Consider the following 22,011-nt stretch of genomic DNA (forward strand, 5'->3'; position numbering starts at 1 on the left):
GTTTTTAATCACTGTAACAGTCTTATTAGACCAACTGGACTTACTGAAGTAGGTAATGGCCTTTCCAGATAGTAATTTACAGAACTCTTGCTGTTTAGATTTCATAGACTTATCCACCTTCCTTTTCCAATTATGAAATGGTAACATTTAGGTTGGATGCAAAGCTGCACTAACGATGTGCATGTGTGGCCTGTAATATTGATTTTACTGCTGTGACTGGGATTGTTTCCTAACACTTTTAAGGCTTGTGGAAAAATATATTAGTTAGAAGATCTCAAACCAACAACGTGGAGTACTGTCTCTAAAGTAAAAAGAATATGCATTGCAAAGATTTCCTGCTTTCTGGTAATGGATTAGGGACCACAAAGAGTCACTAATAACAACAGATAAAGGCCGAGGCCCTTTGTTATCACCTTCTAGTGGTTTCACAATCTGAAGCTTTTCTGGCAGGTAGGAGCGACTGCTGATAGACATTCCTGAATATCCAGTGAATTCTGAAAATCTCGAGTGAGTTCCCAGTGACATGATGCTCTCTGTGGGGGTAACGGAACCACTGTGGAGTTCTCCCTTTTCTGCCAGTTCCCGCAACTTCCTTTCCTGCTCTTCCTCAAAGAACTTGCGCTCCGAGAGGTAATTCTCCCGCCTGAGGGAGAGCCTACGCAGGGCAGTCTCTAGGTCACTGGAGCCTGGAGTCCCTGGAGTTCCCGGCTTCTTCATCCTGTCTTCATTTCTAAAACATAAAGGGGAACACAGAAAAATAAAAAAAAAAGACGGGAGGGGGAAAAAACCCACATTTTTAGAAATGTTTACGGCTTCCACATGACAGTTTTGAGGCATTCACATTACTGTATCTGGGAACAACTTGCTTCTCATGTGAAGAGCTCAAAGGCAAACACCAGTCTTTTGTTTCTCTTTCATAGTAAAAATTTTGAGTCCTAGTTCCTGCCTGGAAACTCCTGGTTGGAAACCTGCACTTTACTTAAGAGTTTCCTCCTACAAAGAGGTGATCGTTGTCTACTTATTGAGTGTCTCTCACAGTTATGTAAACTCAGGTAAGCAGGCCCCATGTTAAAGGGCCAATGCTGTAAGAACACCACAGTGAGTCACAAGAGTATATTATACTGACAAACATATATTGTTTTGAAGTATTAAGCCATTTTAATGAAAAGTATATGCAGACTATAGTGTGGAGCTGCACTGGGGGAAGAGACAAGTAGCTAAAGAAAGCAAGGTTCTGATTGGTTTCATTCATGAGTATTCATACTAGGTAACCTACAGATGCACACTTTATTCATTTTTAGGATCAAAACAGTTAACTGTAGCTGCATCTGGAATCAGAACTCCCTGGCATTTATTTAACATGGTGAAAATGTAATTATTTTTAAGTGTTGACATATAAAAACAAAGGGTGGTTTTACATCATCTGGTGATGTTGCATCTCAGAACAGGTCTCAGCTGCAGATACTGATTGATACACAGTACTTTCTAAAAGCTTTCTTTTTTAAACTTGAGTGCCCAAAAACTATAAGCACAAAATAGTTTTTGAAGATGTGTGCCACTGTGATAACTGCACTACACAAGACAAAAGGAGAAAAACAGGAACACTGCCTTTATGTCAGAAACAAAGCAAAAGCAAATTCCAGTGCTCTGCTACTGACCCATTGTCCGAGGACTCTGTCTCTAAGATGATGCTATTGGTCTTGTTGTCTATCATAATGTTCGAGATGTCTCCCCCATAGAAACTGGAACGTGGAGTGCTGACACAGCTCGAAATGACTGAGTTCATAGCAGAGGACTGGTTAGAGCCTGGGATATTCATTGGAGACGGAGTCATGGATCTCTGCTTGACAACTTGATTGACATTTCTCACTGTCTCGAACACCCGCTTCTGATGGCTGTAAAACACACACAGACTCAATAACTAATTAGTTAATAGTTAATAATCACTCAGTTAATAGTTAATAATCACTCAATAACTTATTACCATGAGAAGGAACAGAGAAACAGGAAAGAGCTTATTAACAGCTCTTCCAATTCACAGGTCTATCAAACACTTTGGTTTTATAAATAGTTCTGCAAAGTAGTATGCATAGAGTACAATATTAGCTACAGTCTGGCCATTACATTCAATCCATCAACATAATTCTTCCATCACCTCAGAATATTTTTAACAGAACATTTGACAACCATGTGCATGGATCCTTTCAAATATTAATAAGTGAAAGAGCATTTCAGTACATCAGCTAAAACTGCCATAAAGCCATTATGTAAAAATGAGATTTTAAAAACCAGAATTGACCTCCATTCAACTCTTACCTATAAACTGACTAATCAATTTTAAAAGACAGTTTGAATTTACTGTCCTGAGTATCTCCATGCAAGAAAGTCCTGTATCTTTTCTCTCCCAAACCAATTTCTAATCCCCTTAAATAGTACTTAAAATAAAAGGAAAAACATCCCAGAAATATAATGGACCAGGACTTGAGAGAGAGAGGTTGTTAAAACTGGAAACCTAATATTTGACCTACTTGTACAGTTCATTCTTTATCACTATTGTCTTTGTACCATAACAAACATTGTTCACCTGGTTCAAGACTGACATCAGATGACACTTCAGCAGAAATTTCTTGATAAAATAAAATTACCCTACACCATGCTGCAGCAGTGCCACTACTGCTTTATTTTACAGTTCAGCAATGGCTGAACACAAGGATAGTAAATTCCTTCTATCTGAAAGGTAACACTGCCAGGTTGTAACAGTGACTGCATGCCTTAGGCTATTTAATGTCATTTAAATTTCTTTCCTTCTGTCCATGGGTGCTCAACCGTTGCACCCTGTGTGTGGAGGCTCCAGGTCTATAGCAGTATATCTTTATGAGGCTGAATGTAAGAGTATTTATCAGTAAACAGTCCCATGGCTCTTGCAGTTACTACCACTGCACAAATAAATAAAACCAAAACAAGTCACGCAACCAGAAAAAAAGGTATCCTCCTCTGGTACAAGCAAAGTAAAGAAGACATTCTAAAGAAGTTAAACTAGCTTCAAGTTAGATTATACTGGAAGGATGAAAGGATCCTATGGGTTTGAGCATGCTCACAACTTTCTGATCTTACATTTTTCTAACCAACATTTCACTCTGTCAAAGCCTCATTTGCAGTCCTTGGCTCAGGCTCAGAAAAGGTCAGTGTATGCGTCAGGCATTTTGTAAATGCAATTAGAAGGTTTCTGGGAAGTGCCTACTGTACCTTCCTTGACTGTCCTGTTTTGTAAACTCTGTTTCTGTAACAGACCCTGTAAACTGGATTAACTTATTTCAAATTAAACAATCCATGCTTTGTACAAATCTGTGAGATAAACCTATTGGAGTACACGTGCAACTGGCATCAGCGAGGCCATTTCTGCCAAGCTGTATCTATCTATAGCTTTGGGGCTGTCGCAAGCACTTAACTTGTTTCAAACTACTCTCCTGTTTAATTAAACAGAACTTCAGCACAGGTGTAACGGGCATCACACTAAGTACCCAACCACTGCAAATCCCTTACTGCCCTGATGTTCTTCCTGTAAAAACTGGATTAGATCATCGTGGTAAATTATGTTATAAAACTCACCAAGAACTTGAACTCCTCCTCTTACTGGTAACTAAAGAAATCCAGCATGGTAACACACAAGAAAATAAACCTTTTCTCATTCTTAGCACTCACCAATGAGGAAACAAGTTTACAAGACAAGGCAAAGCCAGTATATAGGTGTTTTCTTTTAGCAGCTTTAGGAGAAAATAAAAACACCCCAAAAACTAGGCAATTTGTTTTCCTTTCTCTCTTATAATTCACATTCAGCTAGAAATAAGTCTTTCGAAATATCTAGCTCAACTATTTCCTGTTTTTTCTTTTCTCATCAAATAATTAAATTCAGATATAGCCAATCAATTAGGAACCAATTCTTTTCAGTCGTACGCCAAGTCAGGAGAGTCGGGTTCATCCAAATGCAGTTCTTTCCTCATTGACCCTTCTATCTCTGCTGCCAAAGAATCCTGTTAAAAGTAAGCACAAAAGAGAAAAAATATCATAGCATTAATAGATTGGCATGACAGAAAATAATAAATTACTTACACAAAATAATAAATAATGAAGAGTATTTCTAGAAGAAAAAAAGGAAGGTTTAAATACGAAAAATGACTGGAAAACTAATGTAGGTATTTAAAGCACCGACAAAATATGGCTTAGCTTCATTTTCCTCCAGTATGTACTGTCTGATGATACATAATAACTTGCAAAGAACCTTAAAAAATCATTGTAGGCAACAACATGATCCAGCTATCCAGACTGAATTCCATACTCAGGAACACTCACCTTTCACATATAAAGTTTTGCTCTTTATGTTGTCATTTAGAATAAACATAAAACCCACAGCATTATCCACCCATCCACAAAAATGACATGATTCTTGGCATAAAGCACTACATACTTTCTCCATAAGGTTACAGGTAGCAGGCCTTCAATTTTCTGTAGCTGGTCACTAAGATTTACTGCTGGGTGCAGGGTCTAAGTATCAAACATTAACAAACCTAAATGATCTTTTGTCCCATGATTCAACATTTGAAAATCATTTTCACACAAAACATATAAGACTATCTCAGCACAAGCATACTTTTCATAGCTTTCAGCTGTATTTGTGCAAGGACAATTTGTATTATTTTTGTAAGCACAACTTGTATTATTAAATGTCTGCACTTTAATTTGGCCTGCATTCAGTTTCAGAGGGGAGCACAAAAAGGCAAGCTAAGCCTTTGTTGGCAATTTACTTCTTGTGAACACAAATAAAATGTGTTTTTCTTCAGCCGTAAGACAAGGGAGGCCAGATTTTTCTGCTTGAATACATTGATGTATTTCAAAAGAAGCTGCTGATACCATTGCCTTCAGAAGTAATCTAACTACTCTTAGAAATACACAAGCAAGCAGAGCAAGTCACTACACACATTGTTATGCACTCTTTTTTTTTTCATTTCATTGAGGGCACCACATATTTTCTGAGTTTTAAATGCCATAATCACAAGAAATCAGGTAAAGAAAGTTGATAACACCAGTGAAACCACCGTAACTTGCTGCCATAATACAGATTAACAACTAACATTCTTTTAATGAACCACTGAATTCTCAGTCACTATAAAACAAGAAGTTATGCTTTTAACCCTGTTCAAACGTTTAGACTGAAGAACTAAAATGTATATCATAAATGACTAGAAAGATGCCATGTCTGGAAACCATAGTTATGTTATTAGGAAGTTATATCTCCAAGGATATTGAAGATAAACAGGAAGCTCCTAATGAACATCAGCGCCCACAGTACAGGAGATGCCTAACAAAGATGTATAGAATTGTGTAAGAACCTGTTAACCAGGTTTCATAGCATAAGCACAGACACTGCAGGCTGTATATAACACTGCAGCAGAGCTGCACAGCACCACTGGTTCAGAACCAGGTTTGCAAAACTGATCACTCAGGTATCCTTTAAGGCTATGCAAATCCACATTTCACCCATGCTTATGTCAAATCTAGGATTCTATCCCTGAAACTGCAAGTCAGATGCAAACACACTTCCTTTGCTTGGTGTGTGCAGGTTTTTCCTTAAATTTGCTTACCATAGGGAAGAGACCAAGGGAGTGGTACCGACGTGATATAGCATTTGGCATTGTCTTGTTCCTAAGGTTTTTCAGCTCTTCTTGAGCCTCATGAAGCATTTCCATGCACTCTGCATACTTGTCTTCCAGCTCTCGCAACTGCAACATAGAGAAAACAGTCCAAGACTTTATGGAGTGCACTATTACCATAAAAATCCTGCAATTTTTTAATACTGGTAAGCAATAATGGTGTAGGGAAGAATAACCCACTTTAAAGGAATTGATCTCCAATTGAGTATCACTGGAAGATCATTAATAACATGGATTAGTGACGGGAAGGCAGGCAGGGAAGGTAACAATGTGGAAGGATTTCCTTCCTTTCCTTCCATGTGAAGCCATTGTCAAGGAGAAGATACAGAGCTAAAAAAGTATCTTTAGTTTGATCAGGTTTAGTGCTTAATCACTGTCATGATGACCACAGCGGCAAACACCATGGTCTGAGGAGAAGACATTCCACAGTGGTCCAAAGGACTTAGGAATTTTAAAACCAGGACTTTCATGCCTACATACATATACACGTATAGCTTTCAACAGCCTGAGACTATGCCTTATTTTTAGCTTTTCCAGGAAACACATCTTATGTAATCACTCTGTCTACAGATGTCTGTGTGTCCTCACAGCTTTTGGGTTCATCAGCCACTTCAACTAAGTTTGGCAGAAATCTGAAACACCACATTCCTACAACTTTCATAAAAATAAGCTATTTGGTTTAGAAAAAGAGATTGGGTTCATTTTCTTTCCTAAGAAAGCAATGGTGAGGCATGACCCAATCTTTGTTGAGCACCACAGACACAAAAGGTCCACCCGCTGGAAAAGCTCCTCTGGCCATTCCCACCTTCATTACCAAGTAATGCAAGTGCAAGACACATCCTAAAGGGATCAAGCTCTATTCATTCCATCTTGTCCATTTTTTTTTTCATGTGAATGTAGCACCCATAAGACAACCAAAAATGCTGGACTGCCTTATGCTTGTACACTGAACAAAGAGAGCATCAGTGAGCTCTTCCATGTTATCTTACTAGTCAAAATAGGATGAAACTACCAGCCTAGAGAAGTCAGCCTCTAAAGGTGCTCCTGTACAGCCCATAAGTCTCTGTGTTTCAAAATGCGTGTCATTTCAAGGAGCAGAGAATAGGTAAGAAAAGGTTTTGAACTCTACTAGGAACATAAATGTCCCTTCATTGCATATATACAGGCAAAACTATTTAATATTTCTGATCCAACTCAGATAAACTCTCATGGCAAAGTGAACAGTCATTGCTGGGCTACTAAATTATTGTATTACTAAGTAATGTACTCACCTCTGCTGTGAGCTGTCTCTGGGCATCTTTAGCTGCTCCCAGATGCTGGACAAGTTCCTCATTTTCAACTGCACACTAAAATATCCCAAAAATGTTAGAATTACTGTGATGTTTTGTCCTGTGATATTTTTACCATATACTACAGGTAAGTAGGAACACTGTAACTTTTCTCACCTCTCCTCCACAGCAGTATTAATTTACAAATTAGTTAAAAAACTTTTATAATGTTTACACAGGAACGCACAGCATTAGAATGCACCTTGCTTAATGAATCTCCAAACAAGTATGTGCCCACTGAAATACTTGCACTGACATTCTTGTCTCACTGATTTAACTCAGAGGAGAGTTCTGTATCTAATATTTAAAATAATTTTAACTATTGCATTTGAGAAATCATATATGCATCTCTTAATAAATTGATGCTGTCTAGTCAAGTATGCCAGATATTAAACACCAAACAAGGTCATCCACATAAGGAAGGTGGAATATTTCCTTTAGGCTCTAGAATAGAAAGGATTTTAATCTGTCCTCCAGTTACATTAGTAGCAAATAACAACAGTAGTCTCTCAAATGGATTGCTTACAGCTTTTGCCTTTTTCTGCAGGTCGACTATCTGAGAGAGAAGATGAGTGATTTCTTCTTGCTGCCGGGCAGCATCTTCAGTTTTCTTTGCTAGCTCTTCAGAGATATTGGCAATCTGGATGTTTGCATCCCCTTTAAGATAAGTAATTGCAATTAACATCACAAACCCAAAATCAGAAAAGTAAGCATAAAGATGTTCTTTTGGAACATCACTTGCTTCAGCAGAATCCTACCCCCAGTTCACAGTAAGGTATTTTTGAAAATCACAGTAGGACACAAAACCAGAAAGGCATCAAGTGCTCATGCTGCAAAGGAAACTGAACACTTTCAATGCAAAACTATTTTAAAATGAGAAAGATTTAGCTTTCAGCCAACATTTTCTGGCGTGAAATTTCAGCCCAGAAGTTTTCTCCTCATAAGCATTTATAAAATGAAAATAATTACCACAGATAAACATGACTGATCTGTTTTGGATTTTTACTGACCTATCTCAAAAAAGTATAAAGAAATAGGCACATACTTAGCTCTTTTACACAGTCATTGACAAGTTGTTGTTCTTTCTCTTCATAAGTAATTGTCTCAGTCTTCAGCTGACAGGCCTGTTCAAGAAATCCACATCAAATATGCTACATTAGCACATTTGTTCTTTGCCAGTCTGCTGTTGCACTTCCATCTGCTTCAGAAAGACAAGCTATTCTAATCACTCCTTCAGGAAGACAGTGAGAAACTACACTTTTTGCCTGTCCTCCCACATGTTCTGGAAAAAGAGGCCAGGTGAACATTTAGCAGAGACATTATTGTATGGAGAAACTTGCATCATTATCACCATATCCCCACTAGATGTCACTTGTGTATTTTGCACTAAAAGTAAAAAGAAAAAGAAAGGCTTGGACACACAAAACACTAGCATGCAGAACTTGATCTGCTCACTGAGCAAAGCTAGGTATCACCAAAAACTAAATAAATAGCGTGGTTTAAATAACTGAATTAAACATTCAAGTATTTTAAGAAACATGCTATTTGATCCTATTTGAAAAGTTCTGGCACTGCAACTCACAAAAAACCTTAGTGCAACCTCCTTCCCTGGTTTGTCTTTTGCACTCTGACTCTGGGAGTGCCAAGAGCAGCATGGCTGCAGCCAGCTGGTTCTGTCTGGCACCACCTCGGTGGGTCTAATTCTATTCCCAAAGCTGGGGGGCATGCACAGACACCCACAGACTGCATCTACAGAGAACTGCACAGCTCACAGGTTTCAGATTTGGCTTCATCCTGTGCCTTGCTGGCACAGACTACATCTCCCTGGATGGGAAGGCAGTGCTGCATGGGGTTTCCTACCAGCTCCTGATGCAGTTCTACCAGCTCTCTCAGTTCTAATGTTCATTATTCTCAGACCATCTATTGCTCATCTTCTTTATGTACCTTCTCAGTTAAGAGCACAGCAGTCTCCATTACGTGGTGTCTCATGCAAAGATGAGACACTACCTATTTACAATGGACCCTACATTTGCAATGGAAAATAGTAGTAAAATTCTGTTTTCATGTATTCACTCTTAGACCAAAAGCATCTCTCCTACTACATGTTTGCAAAGTGGTAACATGCTCCCAGGGTTTACAAGTTGGATTGAAAATATAAAACTATTCACTTCATATTCAATTATTAAACTTTAAAAAACTGTGTCATCTGTGAAACAAACAGAATATCATAAGAAATAAAGAGAAGAAAAGCACATTCAATTTAACTGCCTTGACTTGAAACACAAAATGAAGAAATGTAATGCAAATTTAGGCTAGAAATTTGCATTCTGACAAACACTGAATTGGTATCAGAGACCATGCCAGCCTACAAACTTGAGATCTGCAGCTCAAGTCACACTTATCTGCCAGGTCAGCACTTTACAACCTGTTTCAAAGGGCAATACTGGACTCCAAAATCTGCCCATGCTCCTGCGCATTCTTACTGCACAAACACTGCTTTGCATGTAGCTTCATTTGGAAAGAATTTCTTCACAGAAAAGGTGATAGGACATTGGAATGGGCTGGAGTCACTGCCCTAGGAGGTGTTCAAGAAAGGACCGGACATGGCACTCAGGGCTCTGGTCTAGTTGATAAGGTCAAAGGCTGGCCTCAATGACCTTAGAGCTCTTTTCTAAACTAAACAATTCTGTGATTCTATGTAGCTTCCACATTTCAGCCTTTCCTTCATTTAAAAGGATAAAGGATTGTGATTAAACAATCACAGAGAGATCTGTTATATGAGGAATTCTACTCTTAGTTAGACTCTCAGCTTTAAATACAAGCTTTTCAATACCTGTGTCCTGCATTTAGATGAACAACTATATTAAGCAAAAGAAAGGGAGCAATTTCACCTCAGATCTAAGCACAACATTTTCCTCTTCCAGGTCCTTGAGTTTCTTTTGAAGAGAGTCCAAATGAAAGTAGTTCTGGACGGAGGAAGAAGATTCATTCCTCTTCAGCCTTGTAAGAAACAGCAACAATTTTAAATAAATCTTACATATATTATGGCCAATCTTACAGAAGCACAGACTGAACAGAGGTCTCAAAAGCAAATGGAGCCACATGAAATGCAGCTTATTCATGCCAGTACTTTTGGGCAGCAATAAATTTGCAGTGAATTTCAAAAGAACATTTAAAAATTTTATTTATTATTCTGCACATTTCCTATGGAAAAGTTGTTCAGCCAAGGCTATGAGAAAATAAACCATGTTACTATAGGGAGCAAGCAATCCAATAGCTCCTGATTAATGCTGCACATCCACAGAATGCAGCAATAACTCTGCAAGGGCAGACAGCCCCTCAGAGCCTGCAATGCTGTTCAGCCAGCTAGCTGCCTGGAACCCATGCTGTAAGCCATGCTTTATTTCTTTCCCTTGGCTTGGAATTTTTCCATAGTGCTTTCAGAGGTCCTTCAAGCACAAAGGTCACTCATGTAGCGTGTCCTAGCACATGCAAATGTGTGTGGTGTACTGGGCTGCTGTCAGTGCCACCCACGGCTGCCCCACCACAAGAGTGACCCAGTTCCTCTGAAAGTTGCAGCATCGTGCCAGCAGCTTCCCCATGTACTCTCCCCTCCTGGCTCCTGCAGGCACCTGGATAGCCAGCTGGCTCAGTGCAAGTCCTTCCAGCTGGACCTTGCACCAAGTTCTGAGTCCCGTTAATAGTTCCAGCCAATACAGGGGCAATTTTACCACTTTTCAAAGTGATGAAATCATCCAACAGATGATGGTTCAACGCTGCAGATCGATTGACTTACGGGGTGGAACAGACGGACTCTGGTTCGCTTTCTTCAGCAGCACTGGTATAGAACTGGAGCAGTTCATCTTTCATGGACAGCTCATGCCGCAGCTGAGAAACCTACACAAAGAAAGAGCTCACAGATCAGCAAGCTGATTTTCCAGACACATTTTTAAGCAAACTCACCACAAATCAGCCTGTTATTCACCATCCAGACATCATCTTGAACTAAATCAAGAGTCCAAGACTGAAACAGACCATAACAATTTCTTTTATTTCTTAGAAAGAAGGGGAAATGTACCTTTTAAAGTAGCCACTAAATTATTTTTTACTGGTCCAAATATGCAATTATTCACTGCTATTGGACATGTTTCTTTTTTACTTTCTTTAAGATGAGTAATCCTGACTTACTGTTGCATTAGTCTAGATTCACATGCACGGTAATGGATATATTGCAATGATACAGCAAGAAATTAATGTGGCACAATCAAGCCAAACATTGGATTTATCCATTTTGTGTGATGACTGTCTCCTTCTGCCTTGGATGCTGACCTTGCAGGCCTCAGATGCTGACATTTCCTCTTCTCCAAGAGGCTTTACATAAAATTACTGAAATGCTTGTGTAGCGAGGTTACAATTGTGACTCAAGAGCTGCAGAACACCACCACACAGTGGGTGGCTGCTGTTCTGAGGCTGTTCCAACAGTGAAGGTTGCAGTCAGTTTCCGGGTTTTTTTGGATACAGTAAAGTAGTTTGTGGGATTCCCATACTTAGTATAAGCATACATCAAAAATTAATGAAACATCAAAAGTGGGTGATTAAGAATCCTTGTAATTGTGAGCTCTACAAATGTAATCTTTGTTACTTTATATTGCTATTCTCCAAGAAAAGAGTTAAAAGCCCAATTAGACAGTAGCATGTACACCACTTCACAGCTGTGGTTTAAGATGCCAGCAGCAGGAGATTACTTTTATTTGCCTTACACAACTACAGACAGCATAACTGATCAGACACATCCATTCCCTTCCACTTGCACTGCAAGACTTGGCCCTAAGTTTGCACTTTACCATGTAAAAAATGCACAGCATGTTTCTAATAAACTTCTGCTTTTCATATTGTAAGCATACTTTTCTTTGTAGTTATTATTAGGAAAAAAGCCAGAGAATATCAATTACATAGATTTGAACTCCATTTTCATCGAACAAAAGAGCAGATGCAATCCAAAAAGGCACTTGAATTGTTCAGAATTTGAAGCAAACAAGGTCATTTACTTAACTAAGACGGTTCTGCATAATGAGAAGTGCTAAGGCACCAAGTCCTCCTGAGACACGGGTTCTAAATAGCAAGGAGGAAAAAAACCATCCCCATCCAACCATATTTTAGAAAACTATTAAACAAAATTTATGCATTAATTTTTGGAGGCTCGCTTTCTCCATTTCAGGAAGAGCAAAAATGCTGAACCAAAAATAATGATTTACTTCCCTTCAGCACATTATAACTCAGCCTCTTTAAGAAGCAAGAATTCAGATGCTGTCTGTGGGTGGACACTAGATCATTTCCAGCTCTTGCTACTGTTTTTTTTTTTTCCTGTGAATTAAAAAGACTGAGGATACTATTTTTACTGCCATTTCTGAGCATTCCAAACCTCCAAAAGAGCGTGAAAAGTCAGAAAGGTTGATCTTTTAATGGAACAGGACCTGAAACAATGGGCTTAAACTGAAACATGGGCGGTTCCTCTTAAACAGCAGGTGCAACTTTTTAATTGTGAGGGTGACTGAGCACTGGCACAGGTTGCCCAGAGCGCTTGTGGGGTCTCCATCCTTGGAGATAGTCAAACACCATCTGGACATGGTCCTCAGCAATGGACTGTAGGGGGTCCTGCTTGAGAAGCGGATTTGGACAAGATGAGCTCCAGAGCTCACTTCCAATCTCGAGCAGGTTGTGAAACTGTGAAACACTCACTACAGTAACTTCCAGCAACACCTCCCTTTGATGCAGCATTTTGTGGTGTGTTAACTTGGTGAGCAGCTAAGCACCCACCTGCTGGGCACGGTCTGCCCCACAATCGCCATAGGATGAAGAAGAGACTCAGAAGCTCAAGAGCAAGAAAAACTTCTTGCTGAGAGAGTTTAATAAGTGAAGCAAAACTTCCCATGCAAGCAAAGTAAAAGAAGGAATTTATTCACTGTTTTCTATCAACAGGTGCATGTTCAGTGACTTACTGGAAAGTGGGACCTTGGCACACAGAACTGTCACTTGTGAAGACAAACACCATAACCATGAATGTCCCAGATTCTTCTCCTTTCCCTGACCTTCTATTGTTGAACATAACAACATATGGTATAGAACAATCCCTTTGGTCAGTTTGGGTCAGCTTCCCAGCATCTTGTGCAGATGGTGGACAGAGTGATTAGGGGAAGAAAAAAAAAAGGCTGGGGAGGCTGAGAGGGGCATGAAGGAAAAAGAAAAGAGCCTGGTGGGTGCTGTGCAAGCATTGCTCCGCAATAGCCAAAACATAATTATCAACACTGATTTATCCCAAATCCAAACCACAGGAACAGGCAGTCTGGTGACAAATATTATTGGCATCCCAGACAGACCCAGTACACATTTTCATACTGCAAAACACTGGACTTCTTTTATGAACAGAAATAGCCTCTTCTACATTTTCACAAGCCACTGCCACATGTGCCCTCCAGAGCTAATTCTGCCCCATTACTATTGCACAATCTTGGTATTGTTACCAAGCAATAGGGACTGTGCATGGAACAAGGCCCCTGACATCCCACGAACCAAGCATGGTGATAACTCATCTCTTCGGGCTTTTAATTGCCTCTGCTGGCCTGACAGCTTTACTCAGCTTCAGAACTAACTGATGAAATAGATGTACCTATCTTAAAATAATTTCAGTAGAAAATAAAAGCATCCTCACACAGAGGACAACAGTTTAAAGACTTGGGACCTAATTCACGGGATCAGTCTTTACTGAATCATGAACAAATGTTTGAAGAGTAGAACTGATTTGCTTTTCCTGACAGCAGCTAAGTGCTTAACAGGTTAGAATTACTCAAAAGGAAGACATCCTGTTACACTATATGTAAACAGCTTGCATACAAGTACCAAGTCAAAGAGCATTTCTGTCTTTCCAACATGACTTTCTACTCTTAATAGACCAAGAGCAATGTTCCCTTTTTTAAGCCACCATTACAGATCATAATTCAACTTTTTCCTTTCCTCTCACTTTACACAGAACAAAATCAAACCTGGACTTTGAAACCTGCTATCATCAAAACACAAACTATGACAGGTGACCTGGAACTCGAATAACAGGTCTAGAGGGCTGTATTACCCAGAAGTTAACACAGGTTAGAAGTGGTCTTATTTGAGGACTGACACTGCACTGGAAATTCTGCCATTTTAGCTTCAGAAACATAGGACAAAATATGGAGAGGAAAAAGAAGCAGAAACTGGGAAATTTAGAAAGATTAGTGAGCTATTCCATTCTGAATGTAATTCACATTGTGCAGATTTACAGTTCAACATTTCTTTGATACATTACAGATCAACATTTCTTTGATATTGAGCTCTAATGTCAAAGGAGACAATACCAAAGTATAGGCAGCACTACCCCAGAGAAAAGGAACATGGAGCTGCAGCATTCTTACTGAACAGCAGATAGACACACTGTACCTGGGAACTACACTCTGCTACTGAAAAAGCAGACACCCATTTCTGTAAAGCAAAATATTTCACAATTAAGAATGTTTCCTCAGCATAATGTTTATGCCTCTAGAACATAATAGTGAAACAGCAAGCTGAGACTGAAGTGTCTGTGCACACACTAAAGGGCTTGCTTCAGTCCACTCAGCCTTTTGTTCTCTAGTACAGCAAAAAATCTCAGTTACAATAGTTTTTACTGAACATGATCACAGCCCCTTCTTAAACTTAGCAGTGCCTAACAACAGAAACTCAAAAGACAAACCCAAGAATCTGATGCACTTTGCACAGGTCTTTATAACTTCAACGTGTATCTATCAACGTGGCATGTTACCAGCACAAAACTCAGTCTGCTCAATGGGATAGACAGAAGGTTTTGTCATGACAAAGGTCAAAGAGATATAAAGCTAAATTATTCATGCCATTATACATATACCAATAAAACCTTAATTTTACACCACACATCAGAAATAATTTGTCCCTGTATTACAGAAAACATATATCTCCCAGACAAACCATTTTTAGGCAATTTTTACAGAATTTTAGAAGTATCAATTAATTTTGTTTCTCTTACCTTTTGCCCTTAAAGACAGTTGTCTTAGTTACTGTTCTGTTCAAACATTCAAAATTCAGTTTTAATAGAAAATCTGCAACCTATTAAAGGCAGATTTTCAACACACAAAAGTGTCATGACTTTAAAGTCTGATGAGCTCTGCCTCAAAAGCATCAGTTTCTGAAGGAATCAAAATAACAGTGTGAAAGAGGGGTGTTGACAGAACATATGGCCCAACATATCAAGCCACCTGGTAAGAGGCTTATTTTTGGTGGCACGTTTCCTAATGCTGCTCCTCAATCCCACTAAATAAAAACAGACGTGGACAGAGGCAGCCTGTCCCTGTCCTCCACCCTCCTTAACCAAATTTTCCACTCTGGATGGATGATATGAATGCACAGTCCTGCTCAATCACCTTGCACATATCCAGTACATGTCATACTGACCAATACACAAATAAATTGGTCTGCCTCATGATGGGACCTGGGCAGCAAGCAGCAGCACTCCTTTGGGAGAGAACAGAACTATTTTTCCATGCCAAAAAGTGTGGGCCACATCAAAGGATATTATTTCACTGTGTGTGCTCCACCATGATTTATCACACATCACCGATCACTCCATCTGCACTTTATCCTTTATGTGAGATGTTCATAATACCACATCTCACACCCCTGAGCAGAGTTATTTATGTACCATTTTAAAAGTTTTTACTCCACTGTCGTTCCTTGTTCTCTTGCTCTCTGTCTTGCTCAAAACCACGTATGGGTGAGATTCAAAAAGCAAGGCCACTGCCTCAGAATAGGAGAAACAACATTGGTTCCTAGCTCATTTATTAAGCTGGAGTTTAGGGACAGTTGTGCTTACAGCTAAAGACCTCTTTTAAAGCACAGGTGCTACTTGAAATGATATAAGCTTTCTGGTGTGTTTTGTTGATCACACCAATGTGTGCACTCCCAGCCCAGAAAGCCAACCATACCCTGGGCTGCATCAAAACAAGCGTGACCAACAAGTTGAGGGAGGCGATTCTCCTCCTCAACTGTTCTCTGGAGAGCACCCAGCTCTGGAGTCCTCAGGACAAGACAGACATGGACCTGTTCAAGCAGGTCCAGAGGAGGATCACAAAAATACTCCTTCTCCTATAAGGGAAGGCTGAGTTGGGATTGCTCAGCATGGAGAAGGTAATGCTCTAGGGAGACTGTATTGCTGCCTTTCAGTACTTTAAAGAGGGTTTATAAGGAAGATGGGAACAGACTTTTTAGCAGGGTCTGTTGTGATAGGATAAAGGGTAGTGGTTTTAAACCAGAGGAGAGCAGATTTAGACTAGATATAAGGAAGACATTTTTAGCAGAGAGTGTGGTCAGGCATGGGAACAGGTTGCCCACAACCAAATGTATGGACAAGGTGAAGCACATCTGCATTTACAGCATTCAGGCATAAAAATTTTACCTCTTCTCTGATGTGTTCTACTTGCTCCTCCAGGAAATCATTTCTTTCTGTCAGTGATTTGTTCTTCTTTAGCAGCGACTGGCCAATCCGAGCAGCTAATTCTAAGTCCCGTTCTTTCTGTGAAGCATTAAGAACAGAAAGCCAACTTCAATTTATATTTTTTAATCACCAAAGGATCAGAGGGAGGGTAAAACTGCCTTGAAAGGGATGAATAACAATAAAAGGACTTTTTCCTTCCATGAGGGTTTATTTGTTCAGGGGTTTTTGCTGATTTTCCTTTTCTACTCTTGCATATCTTATAACAGCATTATTCAGAAATGACTGACCCTCTCTCAAAGCATTCTTCAGTTTCCACTTGCTCCACCTACAAATAACAGGCAATGAGCTACGCAGGAGTAGAAGCCAGTTCCACCGCAATGAACACTCAGCTCCTATTTTTGTGCATGCCAACCATCATTGCTTTTGTACAAAAATAAATCCTAACTCTTTCCTTTTTGCAGATGCCCCGAACTACATTAAGTGGTTACTCTCGTGTCATGTTTGGCCTCTTCCTCCCCCTCCTCTATGAGCACAGTACTGGAAATCACCTATCTTGACAATTCACCACAGGTACCAATAAAAACTAGAAGCTTATCCTGATGATGACATGTACATAAGGATATCTCAGCTTTGCAGAAGCTGGTACATGGGACTGTAATCTGCTTGGGAGAGGATGATAAACTGCATAAAATTTTGTGCTGTTAATTAAGCATTTCTATTTATCATTTTCTTATTTAACGACTAGATTTTTAAAATAATGGTAAAATGGTGCTGTGGTTAACTCCCTAATGTACCCTTAGTTCAACACCATTTGAGGAAGAATTTTCTCCCTGTCACTGAAAACACTGTTTGGAGCTTACTTACTGCCCCTGACAACCACCCAGATTTTATGACTAAATGTTACCTTATGTCATGCGTACGTTCACGACAAAGCCTACAAAACGTACAGCTACTGTTCACATGGATTTGAAGTCAATGAATTTGAATGAAGTGGCTTTCATAATGGAAAAAAAAAAGTTATATAATAACCAGTAAATAAAAAGAGAGGTGACTGATCAATGCTGTATCTGCAAATAGCATTTTCCAAATGGTTTCTGAAGGTCAGACTTATATTTGCATTGAAAGTTACTGCCATTATCAAGCCATAAAATCTTTATGTAATCTTTTGTACAATCTTTCAGAACAATAGATGCCATGAAGTTATCCAAAATATGTTTGGATATAATTTAAGCCAACTTACTGTTCCCTAATTTGGCTCACTTCATAAATACTGAGTGGAAAAAATATATTGCTGCAGTTTTGATTCTACAGAGGAGGAGCTATCTAGCAGCAATGTTTTTTAACTTCCAATTTGAGGAATGTAAGTCCATGTCCAGGCTCTTCAAATAATTTTCCCAGCCTTCCTACCCAATTTTTAGCAATTCAGCTCTAAATTTCAGTTTGGGGACAGGTCTCTTACTAACACAATGACAAGGAACCAATTTATTACAGCAGTATGTAAAAAAAAAATACTGAGAAGCAAGACACATTTACACTATTATTAGAAAAAGATGAAAAAGCAGATTCATTAAGAAATCTGCTCCAATTTTTACCACATACCCAGGCAGGCCTTGTGCTACTTCCATGCCTTAGTTTCAGGGCTACAGGCACAGATTTCTGAAATATCTGCACACATGTTGTTTCAAGATCTTCTCTTTCCTATCTTCCCAAATTAAGCACCTTTCAATGTTGCAATGCAAGCACCTAAAGCTTGCAAACATGAAGGACAGCCAAGGGGTATCTTTTGTTTTTTCTCTCACTTGTATGTGTGAAAGCAAAAGGAGGAGTTAAATTCTGCAAATGGCCATAATCTCTTATGATCACCACCATATGGAGAACAAAGAAAGGTGCTGTAACTGCACCTATTGCCATGAACAGAGTAATTTAATTGGAAATGATGATCAAACAAAACAAAAAGGCTCACTGGAAGTATTTGTTTTAATAAAGTTTGACATGTTGTACTGTCCCTTATTTTTCCTTTCCAAACATCCAGATAGGAAAGTACACAAGAAGCTTTAAAACACTGGCTTAGCAAGTCCTTCAAGCATTGCTCCTGTGAGTGTGATGCCTGGATCTATAGACATTTGGCTACAGGACTCAGGGGAGGAAACAGTTTGGCAAAATTATTACTAGGAGGACAACATCATTACTAGAAGGAGACCAAATGCAGTAAATCTCAGCCAAACAAGGCAAAGGGAACAGAGCACAAACAAGTTAACAGACTGTTACTACAAGGGGATGAATTATTCCAGAATTCGTCTTTTGGGTAGCACATCAGTTTTAACAGGTAATTTGTACAGAGGTGTTTGAATGGGTTTGGCTCAAAGCAGAAAATGTAAGACTGTACTGCATTGAGGGGTATCCAGAATAGGTGGGAGACGTGAGCATTCATTCCAATGCTTGTTTTCTTGCAGAATTAGAGGAATAACAGACCATTCAATTTGCTAGAAATACACAATTTTTGGCATTGCTATTAAAATAAGCAAGCAATTGAGTATAAAGGACTAAATTGCAGTCAGCCATGAGCCAATACAATTGTAACAGTTTTCACCTAAAGGATTACTCATAAGCATTCTTCAGAAAATCACTGCTCAAGTTTACTGCAGAAAAATAGCTGATTTTAGTCCAACAATTTATCATTATTTTTACTGAACATAAGCATAGTACAATGACAGTTGCTTTTTGACATTTCTTGAGTGCTAAGGATTACAAGAAGAACAATTTTCATAATAATGGTATAAAAACCCCACAAACAGCAACCAAATCAACCAAGCATAAGGGAAAGAAGGCAAACGGAGTACTAGGTATTTTCTAATTTTGTGTCTATGTACTTCTTTGGAAAGAAATTATCTGAACAAATTATTATGAAAACAAGTCTGTGAGCTTTTTTTATTATTTTCTGAAGAGAATCTTTCCATAAATAATGATATTCTCAGTTTTACATGTACTGTAAAATATGTGTCATGTTAAGATGATTCCTCCTCCTCCTTCTCCTTCATTAGGGCAAACATTTGGCCAAGAACAAGTCACATGGCCTCAACTGAAAAACAACCAGAAGTAATGAATCCATTTGACTGAGGTAAACAAATTATCTTTATTTAGAAATAATATTTAGCTTACCAGTGAGATAAAGTGTACATACACTTTATAGCCCTTATTCTTCCACACTGAAGGATAATCTAGCACAATTAGTGGTACCACATAATTTCAGTACTACTTTGTCACACTGTGTACAGGTCCTTAAACAGATGTAGTACTTGCCTCTTCAAGAAGACGTGTTACAGCATCTATGTCATTGTATGTTTTAGTCATCTGGCCCACTCTTTCAGCACATAAAACTGCAAAGAAATAAAGCAAAATATTAATCAGATAGGGAGTACTATTGGGGGAGGATCACAGAATGTTCTGAGCTGGAAGACACAAACAAGGATCACTGAAGTTCAACTGCCATCCATAGCAAGAAATATCTTTTAAAGTTTAGATGTGCGTAAGTTTTCATCTAAAACACTGCTTATGTCAACTTTTGGATGAGCACATCAAGAGCTAAAAATTGAAAATAAACAAAACAACAAATAAATAAAACTCAACAGCTCGCCCCCCCAAACCTGCCCTCAAAAAAATCCAAGATTCATGTGATACTGGTAATACAAATGCTTGTCTTGTAATAAGCACTTGCTTTTGTCAGCAGCAGAACAAATTTAAAATGTTAAAACTTTTTTCTCTGAAGAACAATATCTTGAGTTTATTAAAAAATAATCTGGAAGTCAAAACAGATGTTCTTAGATACATAATTAGGATTCCATCATGTCACCTACTCATTGTATGACATGCAGTAGCATTACTCCATGAATAAGCAACTCTGATACTCTAAGGGGCACTGTTCATCCGAAAGCAACTATGTCATCTTAAGTTGATAAGGACTGGGTTTTATGGTACAAGACAGCAAAGTATGCACACAAAATAAGAAATGGTTTTTGTAATACCCAGCCACACCACAGTGACCATAGTATCACCCATAACAAATATTTACTTAGACTGGTTGAGATTGTTGATCATTAAGGTGGAACCAGCAGTTTTGTCAGACTGAAGAAAGTGTGCACAAGTTCAGTCTACCACCATAGGTGATCCTTCAAGAAGCTACACTGACTTATCTAGAAGTCAACAAGTTTTCAAAAAAATTCACCAACAGTCACAGCAAACAGCAGCACCTTCTGCTCTACCCTTCTATTTTTTTTTTCCCAACTACACTTTTTCCTCAAAGCCTGTAATTCTGGAAAGAAAGGACTGTTAATGAAATTCAGTGGATCACACGGACTATGAGTTATCAGGCTGCTGTAGCCTGAGCTGCTCTTCAGGGGATTTACCCTTGGCAATGTCACTTAAGGCTCCGTCTGGCAGATAAGCTAATGTTGTCCTAGTGCACACTAAGGCGGGGGAAGAGACAGATCAGGCCTAATGGGATTTATATACTGAGGAGAAAAAAAAAGCAGAACTGTACAGTAAAATTAGCAGTTTGTCACACTAAGGAAACAACACTACCTAATTAATAAATACACAATCTGCGTATATATAAATATACAGCCGATCACCACTAAGGCACATTGATAATACATTAAATGCAATATTACTTAGATATCTCTTGAAATGTTGGAGGATACCTAAACCTAGAAAATTGCTTAAATTATGGCAAGAAATTCAATTTCTTAATTTATTTTCCCATTTCTCTAATTCTACTTTTGCAGATCACATCCTAAAAACATTTACAATATTTATTGACATGAGTAATGCCAGTGAACTCCAAAGAATGCTATACAAAAGTATTCAAAATATAATTGCATTTATCCAAATAGTAAGTCTGAAAGTGGTAACAGTAAAAAGTTTATGTGTTGAAGTAATAACCTGACAAACATGACATATCAATAGAAAGAATAACTCTACCACAGAAGTAAACTAGAAGTAAAAACATAGTATATCTGCCAACTATAAACTGTATTACCCAAAAGCACACTAATAAGGATTCCACAGGAAAAAAATGCAGTAACTTGCAGAAAGGGGTTCAACAGAAGTTTTCCATAAAAACTTCACATAAAAACAGAAGGTGCAATGTCCAGAAGACTACTCATACACACACACAAACTGACATCACCATAAACTCAATTTTGTTTTAAATATATTAAGTTCATAAGTCATGCCATAAAACATCTATCAGAAACCCAGACGCCAGCAGGTTTCCAATACAACCACACACTAAATAGTTCCCCTGGTTACAACATTCCATCACTACTATAAAATAATATTTGACATTGTCATTAGCAAGCTCATTTAAATCCTGTACCTAGCACTAACAATTACCAATGAGCAGGACTGTGGCAACCTCACACCATCCTGATTCAAGTAAATGTAT

The 22,011-nt window shown here is 38.7% G+C and overlaps 1 protein-coding gene across 7 annotated transcripts in view; it reads right to left on the reverse strand.

Moving 5' to 3' along the window:
* Window positions 1-22,011, reverse strand: part of TRAK1 (trafficking kinesin protein 1) — a 127,321-nt gene that overhangs the window by 19,853 nt on the left and 85,457 nt on the right. For all 7 annotated transcript variants that reach the window (XM_064417213.1, XM_064417194.1, XM_064417217.1 and 4 more), the window contains 11 exons: window positions 19,869-19,945; window positions 16,530-16,646; window positions 10,833-10,933; window positions 9,928-10,036; window positions 8,082-8,160; window positions 7,563-7,693; window positions 6,980-7,054; window positions 5,640-5,777; window positions 3,955-4,031; window positions 1,659-1,895; window positions 414-730 (listed from right to left, as the gene is read on the reverse strand). In XM_064417213.1, coding sequence (XP_064273283.1) covers window positions 414-730; window positions 1,659-1,895; window positions 3,955-4,031; window positions 5,640-5,777; window positions 6,980-7,054; window positions 7,563-7,693; window positions 8,082-8,160; window positions 9,928-10,036; window positions 10,833-10,933; window positions 16,530-16,646; window positions 19,869-19,919 — 1,432 coding nt within the window. In that variant the 5' untranslated portion in view covers window positions 19,920-19,945. The remainder of the gene's footprint in view (window positions 1-413; window positions 731-1,658; window positions 1,896-3,954; window positions 4,032-5,639; window positions 5,778-6,979; window positions 7,055-7,562; window positions 7,694-8,081; window positions 8,161-9,927; window positions 10,037-10,832; window positions 10,934-16,529; window positions 16,647-19,868; window positions 19,946-22,011) is intronic.

This window comes from Passer domesticus, chromosome 1 (assembly GCF_036417665.1).
Source record: "Passer domesticus isolate bPasDom1 chromosome 1, bPasDom1.hap1, whole genome shotgun sequence".
Taxonomy (NCBI): domain Eukaryota; kingdom Metazoa; phylum Chordata; class Aves; order Passeriformes; family Passeridae; genus Passer; species Passer domesticus.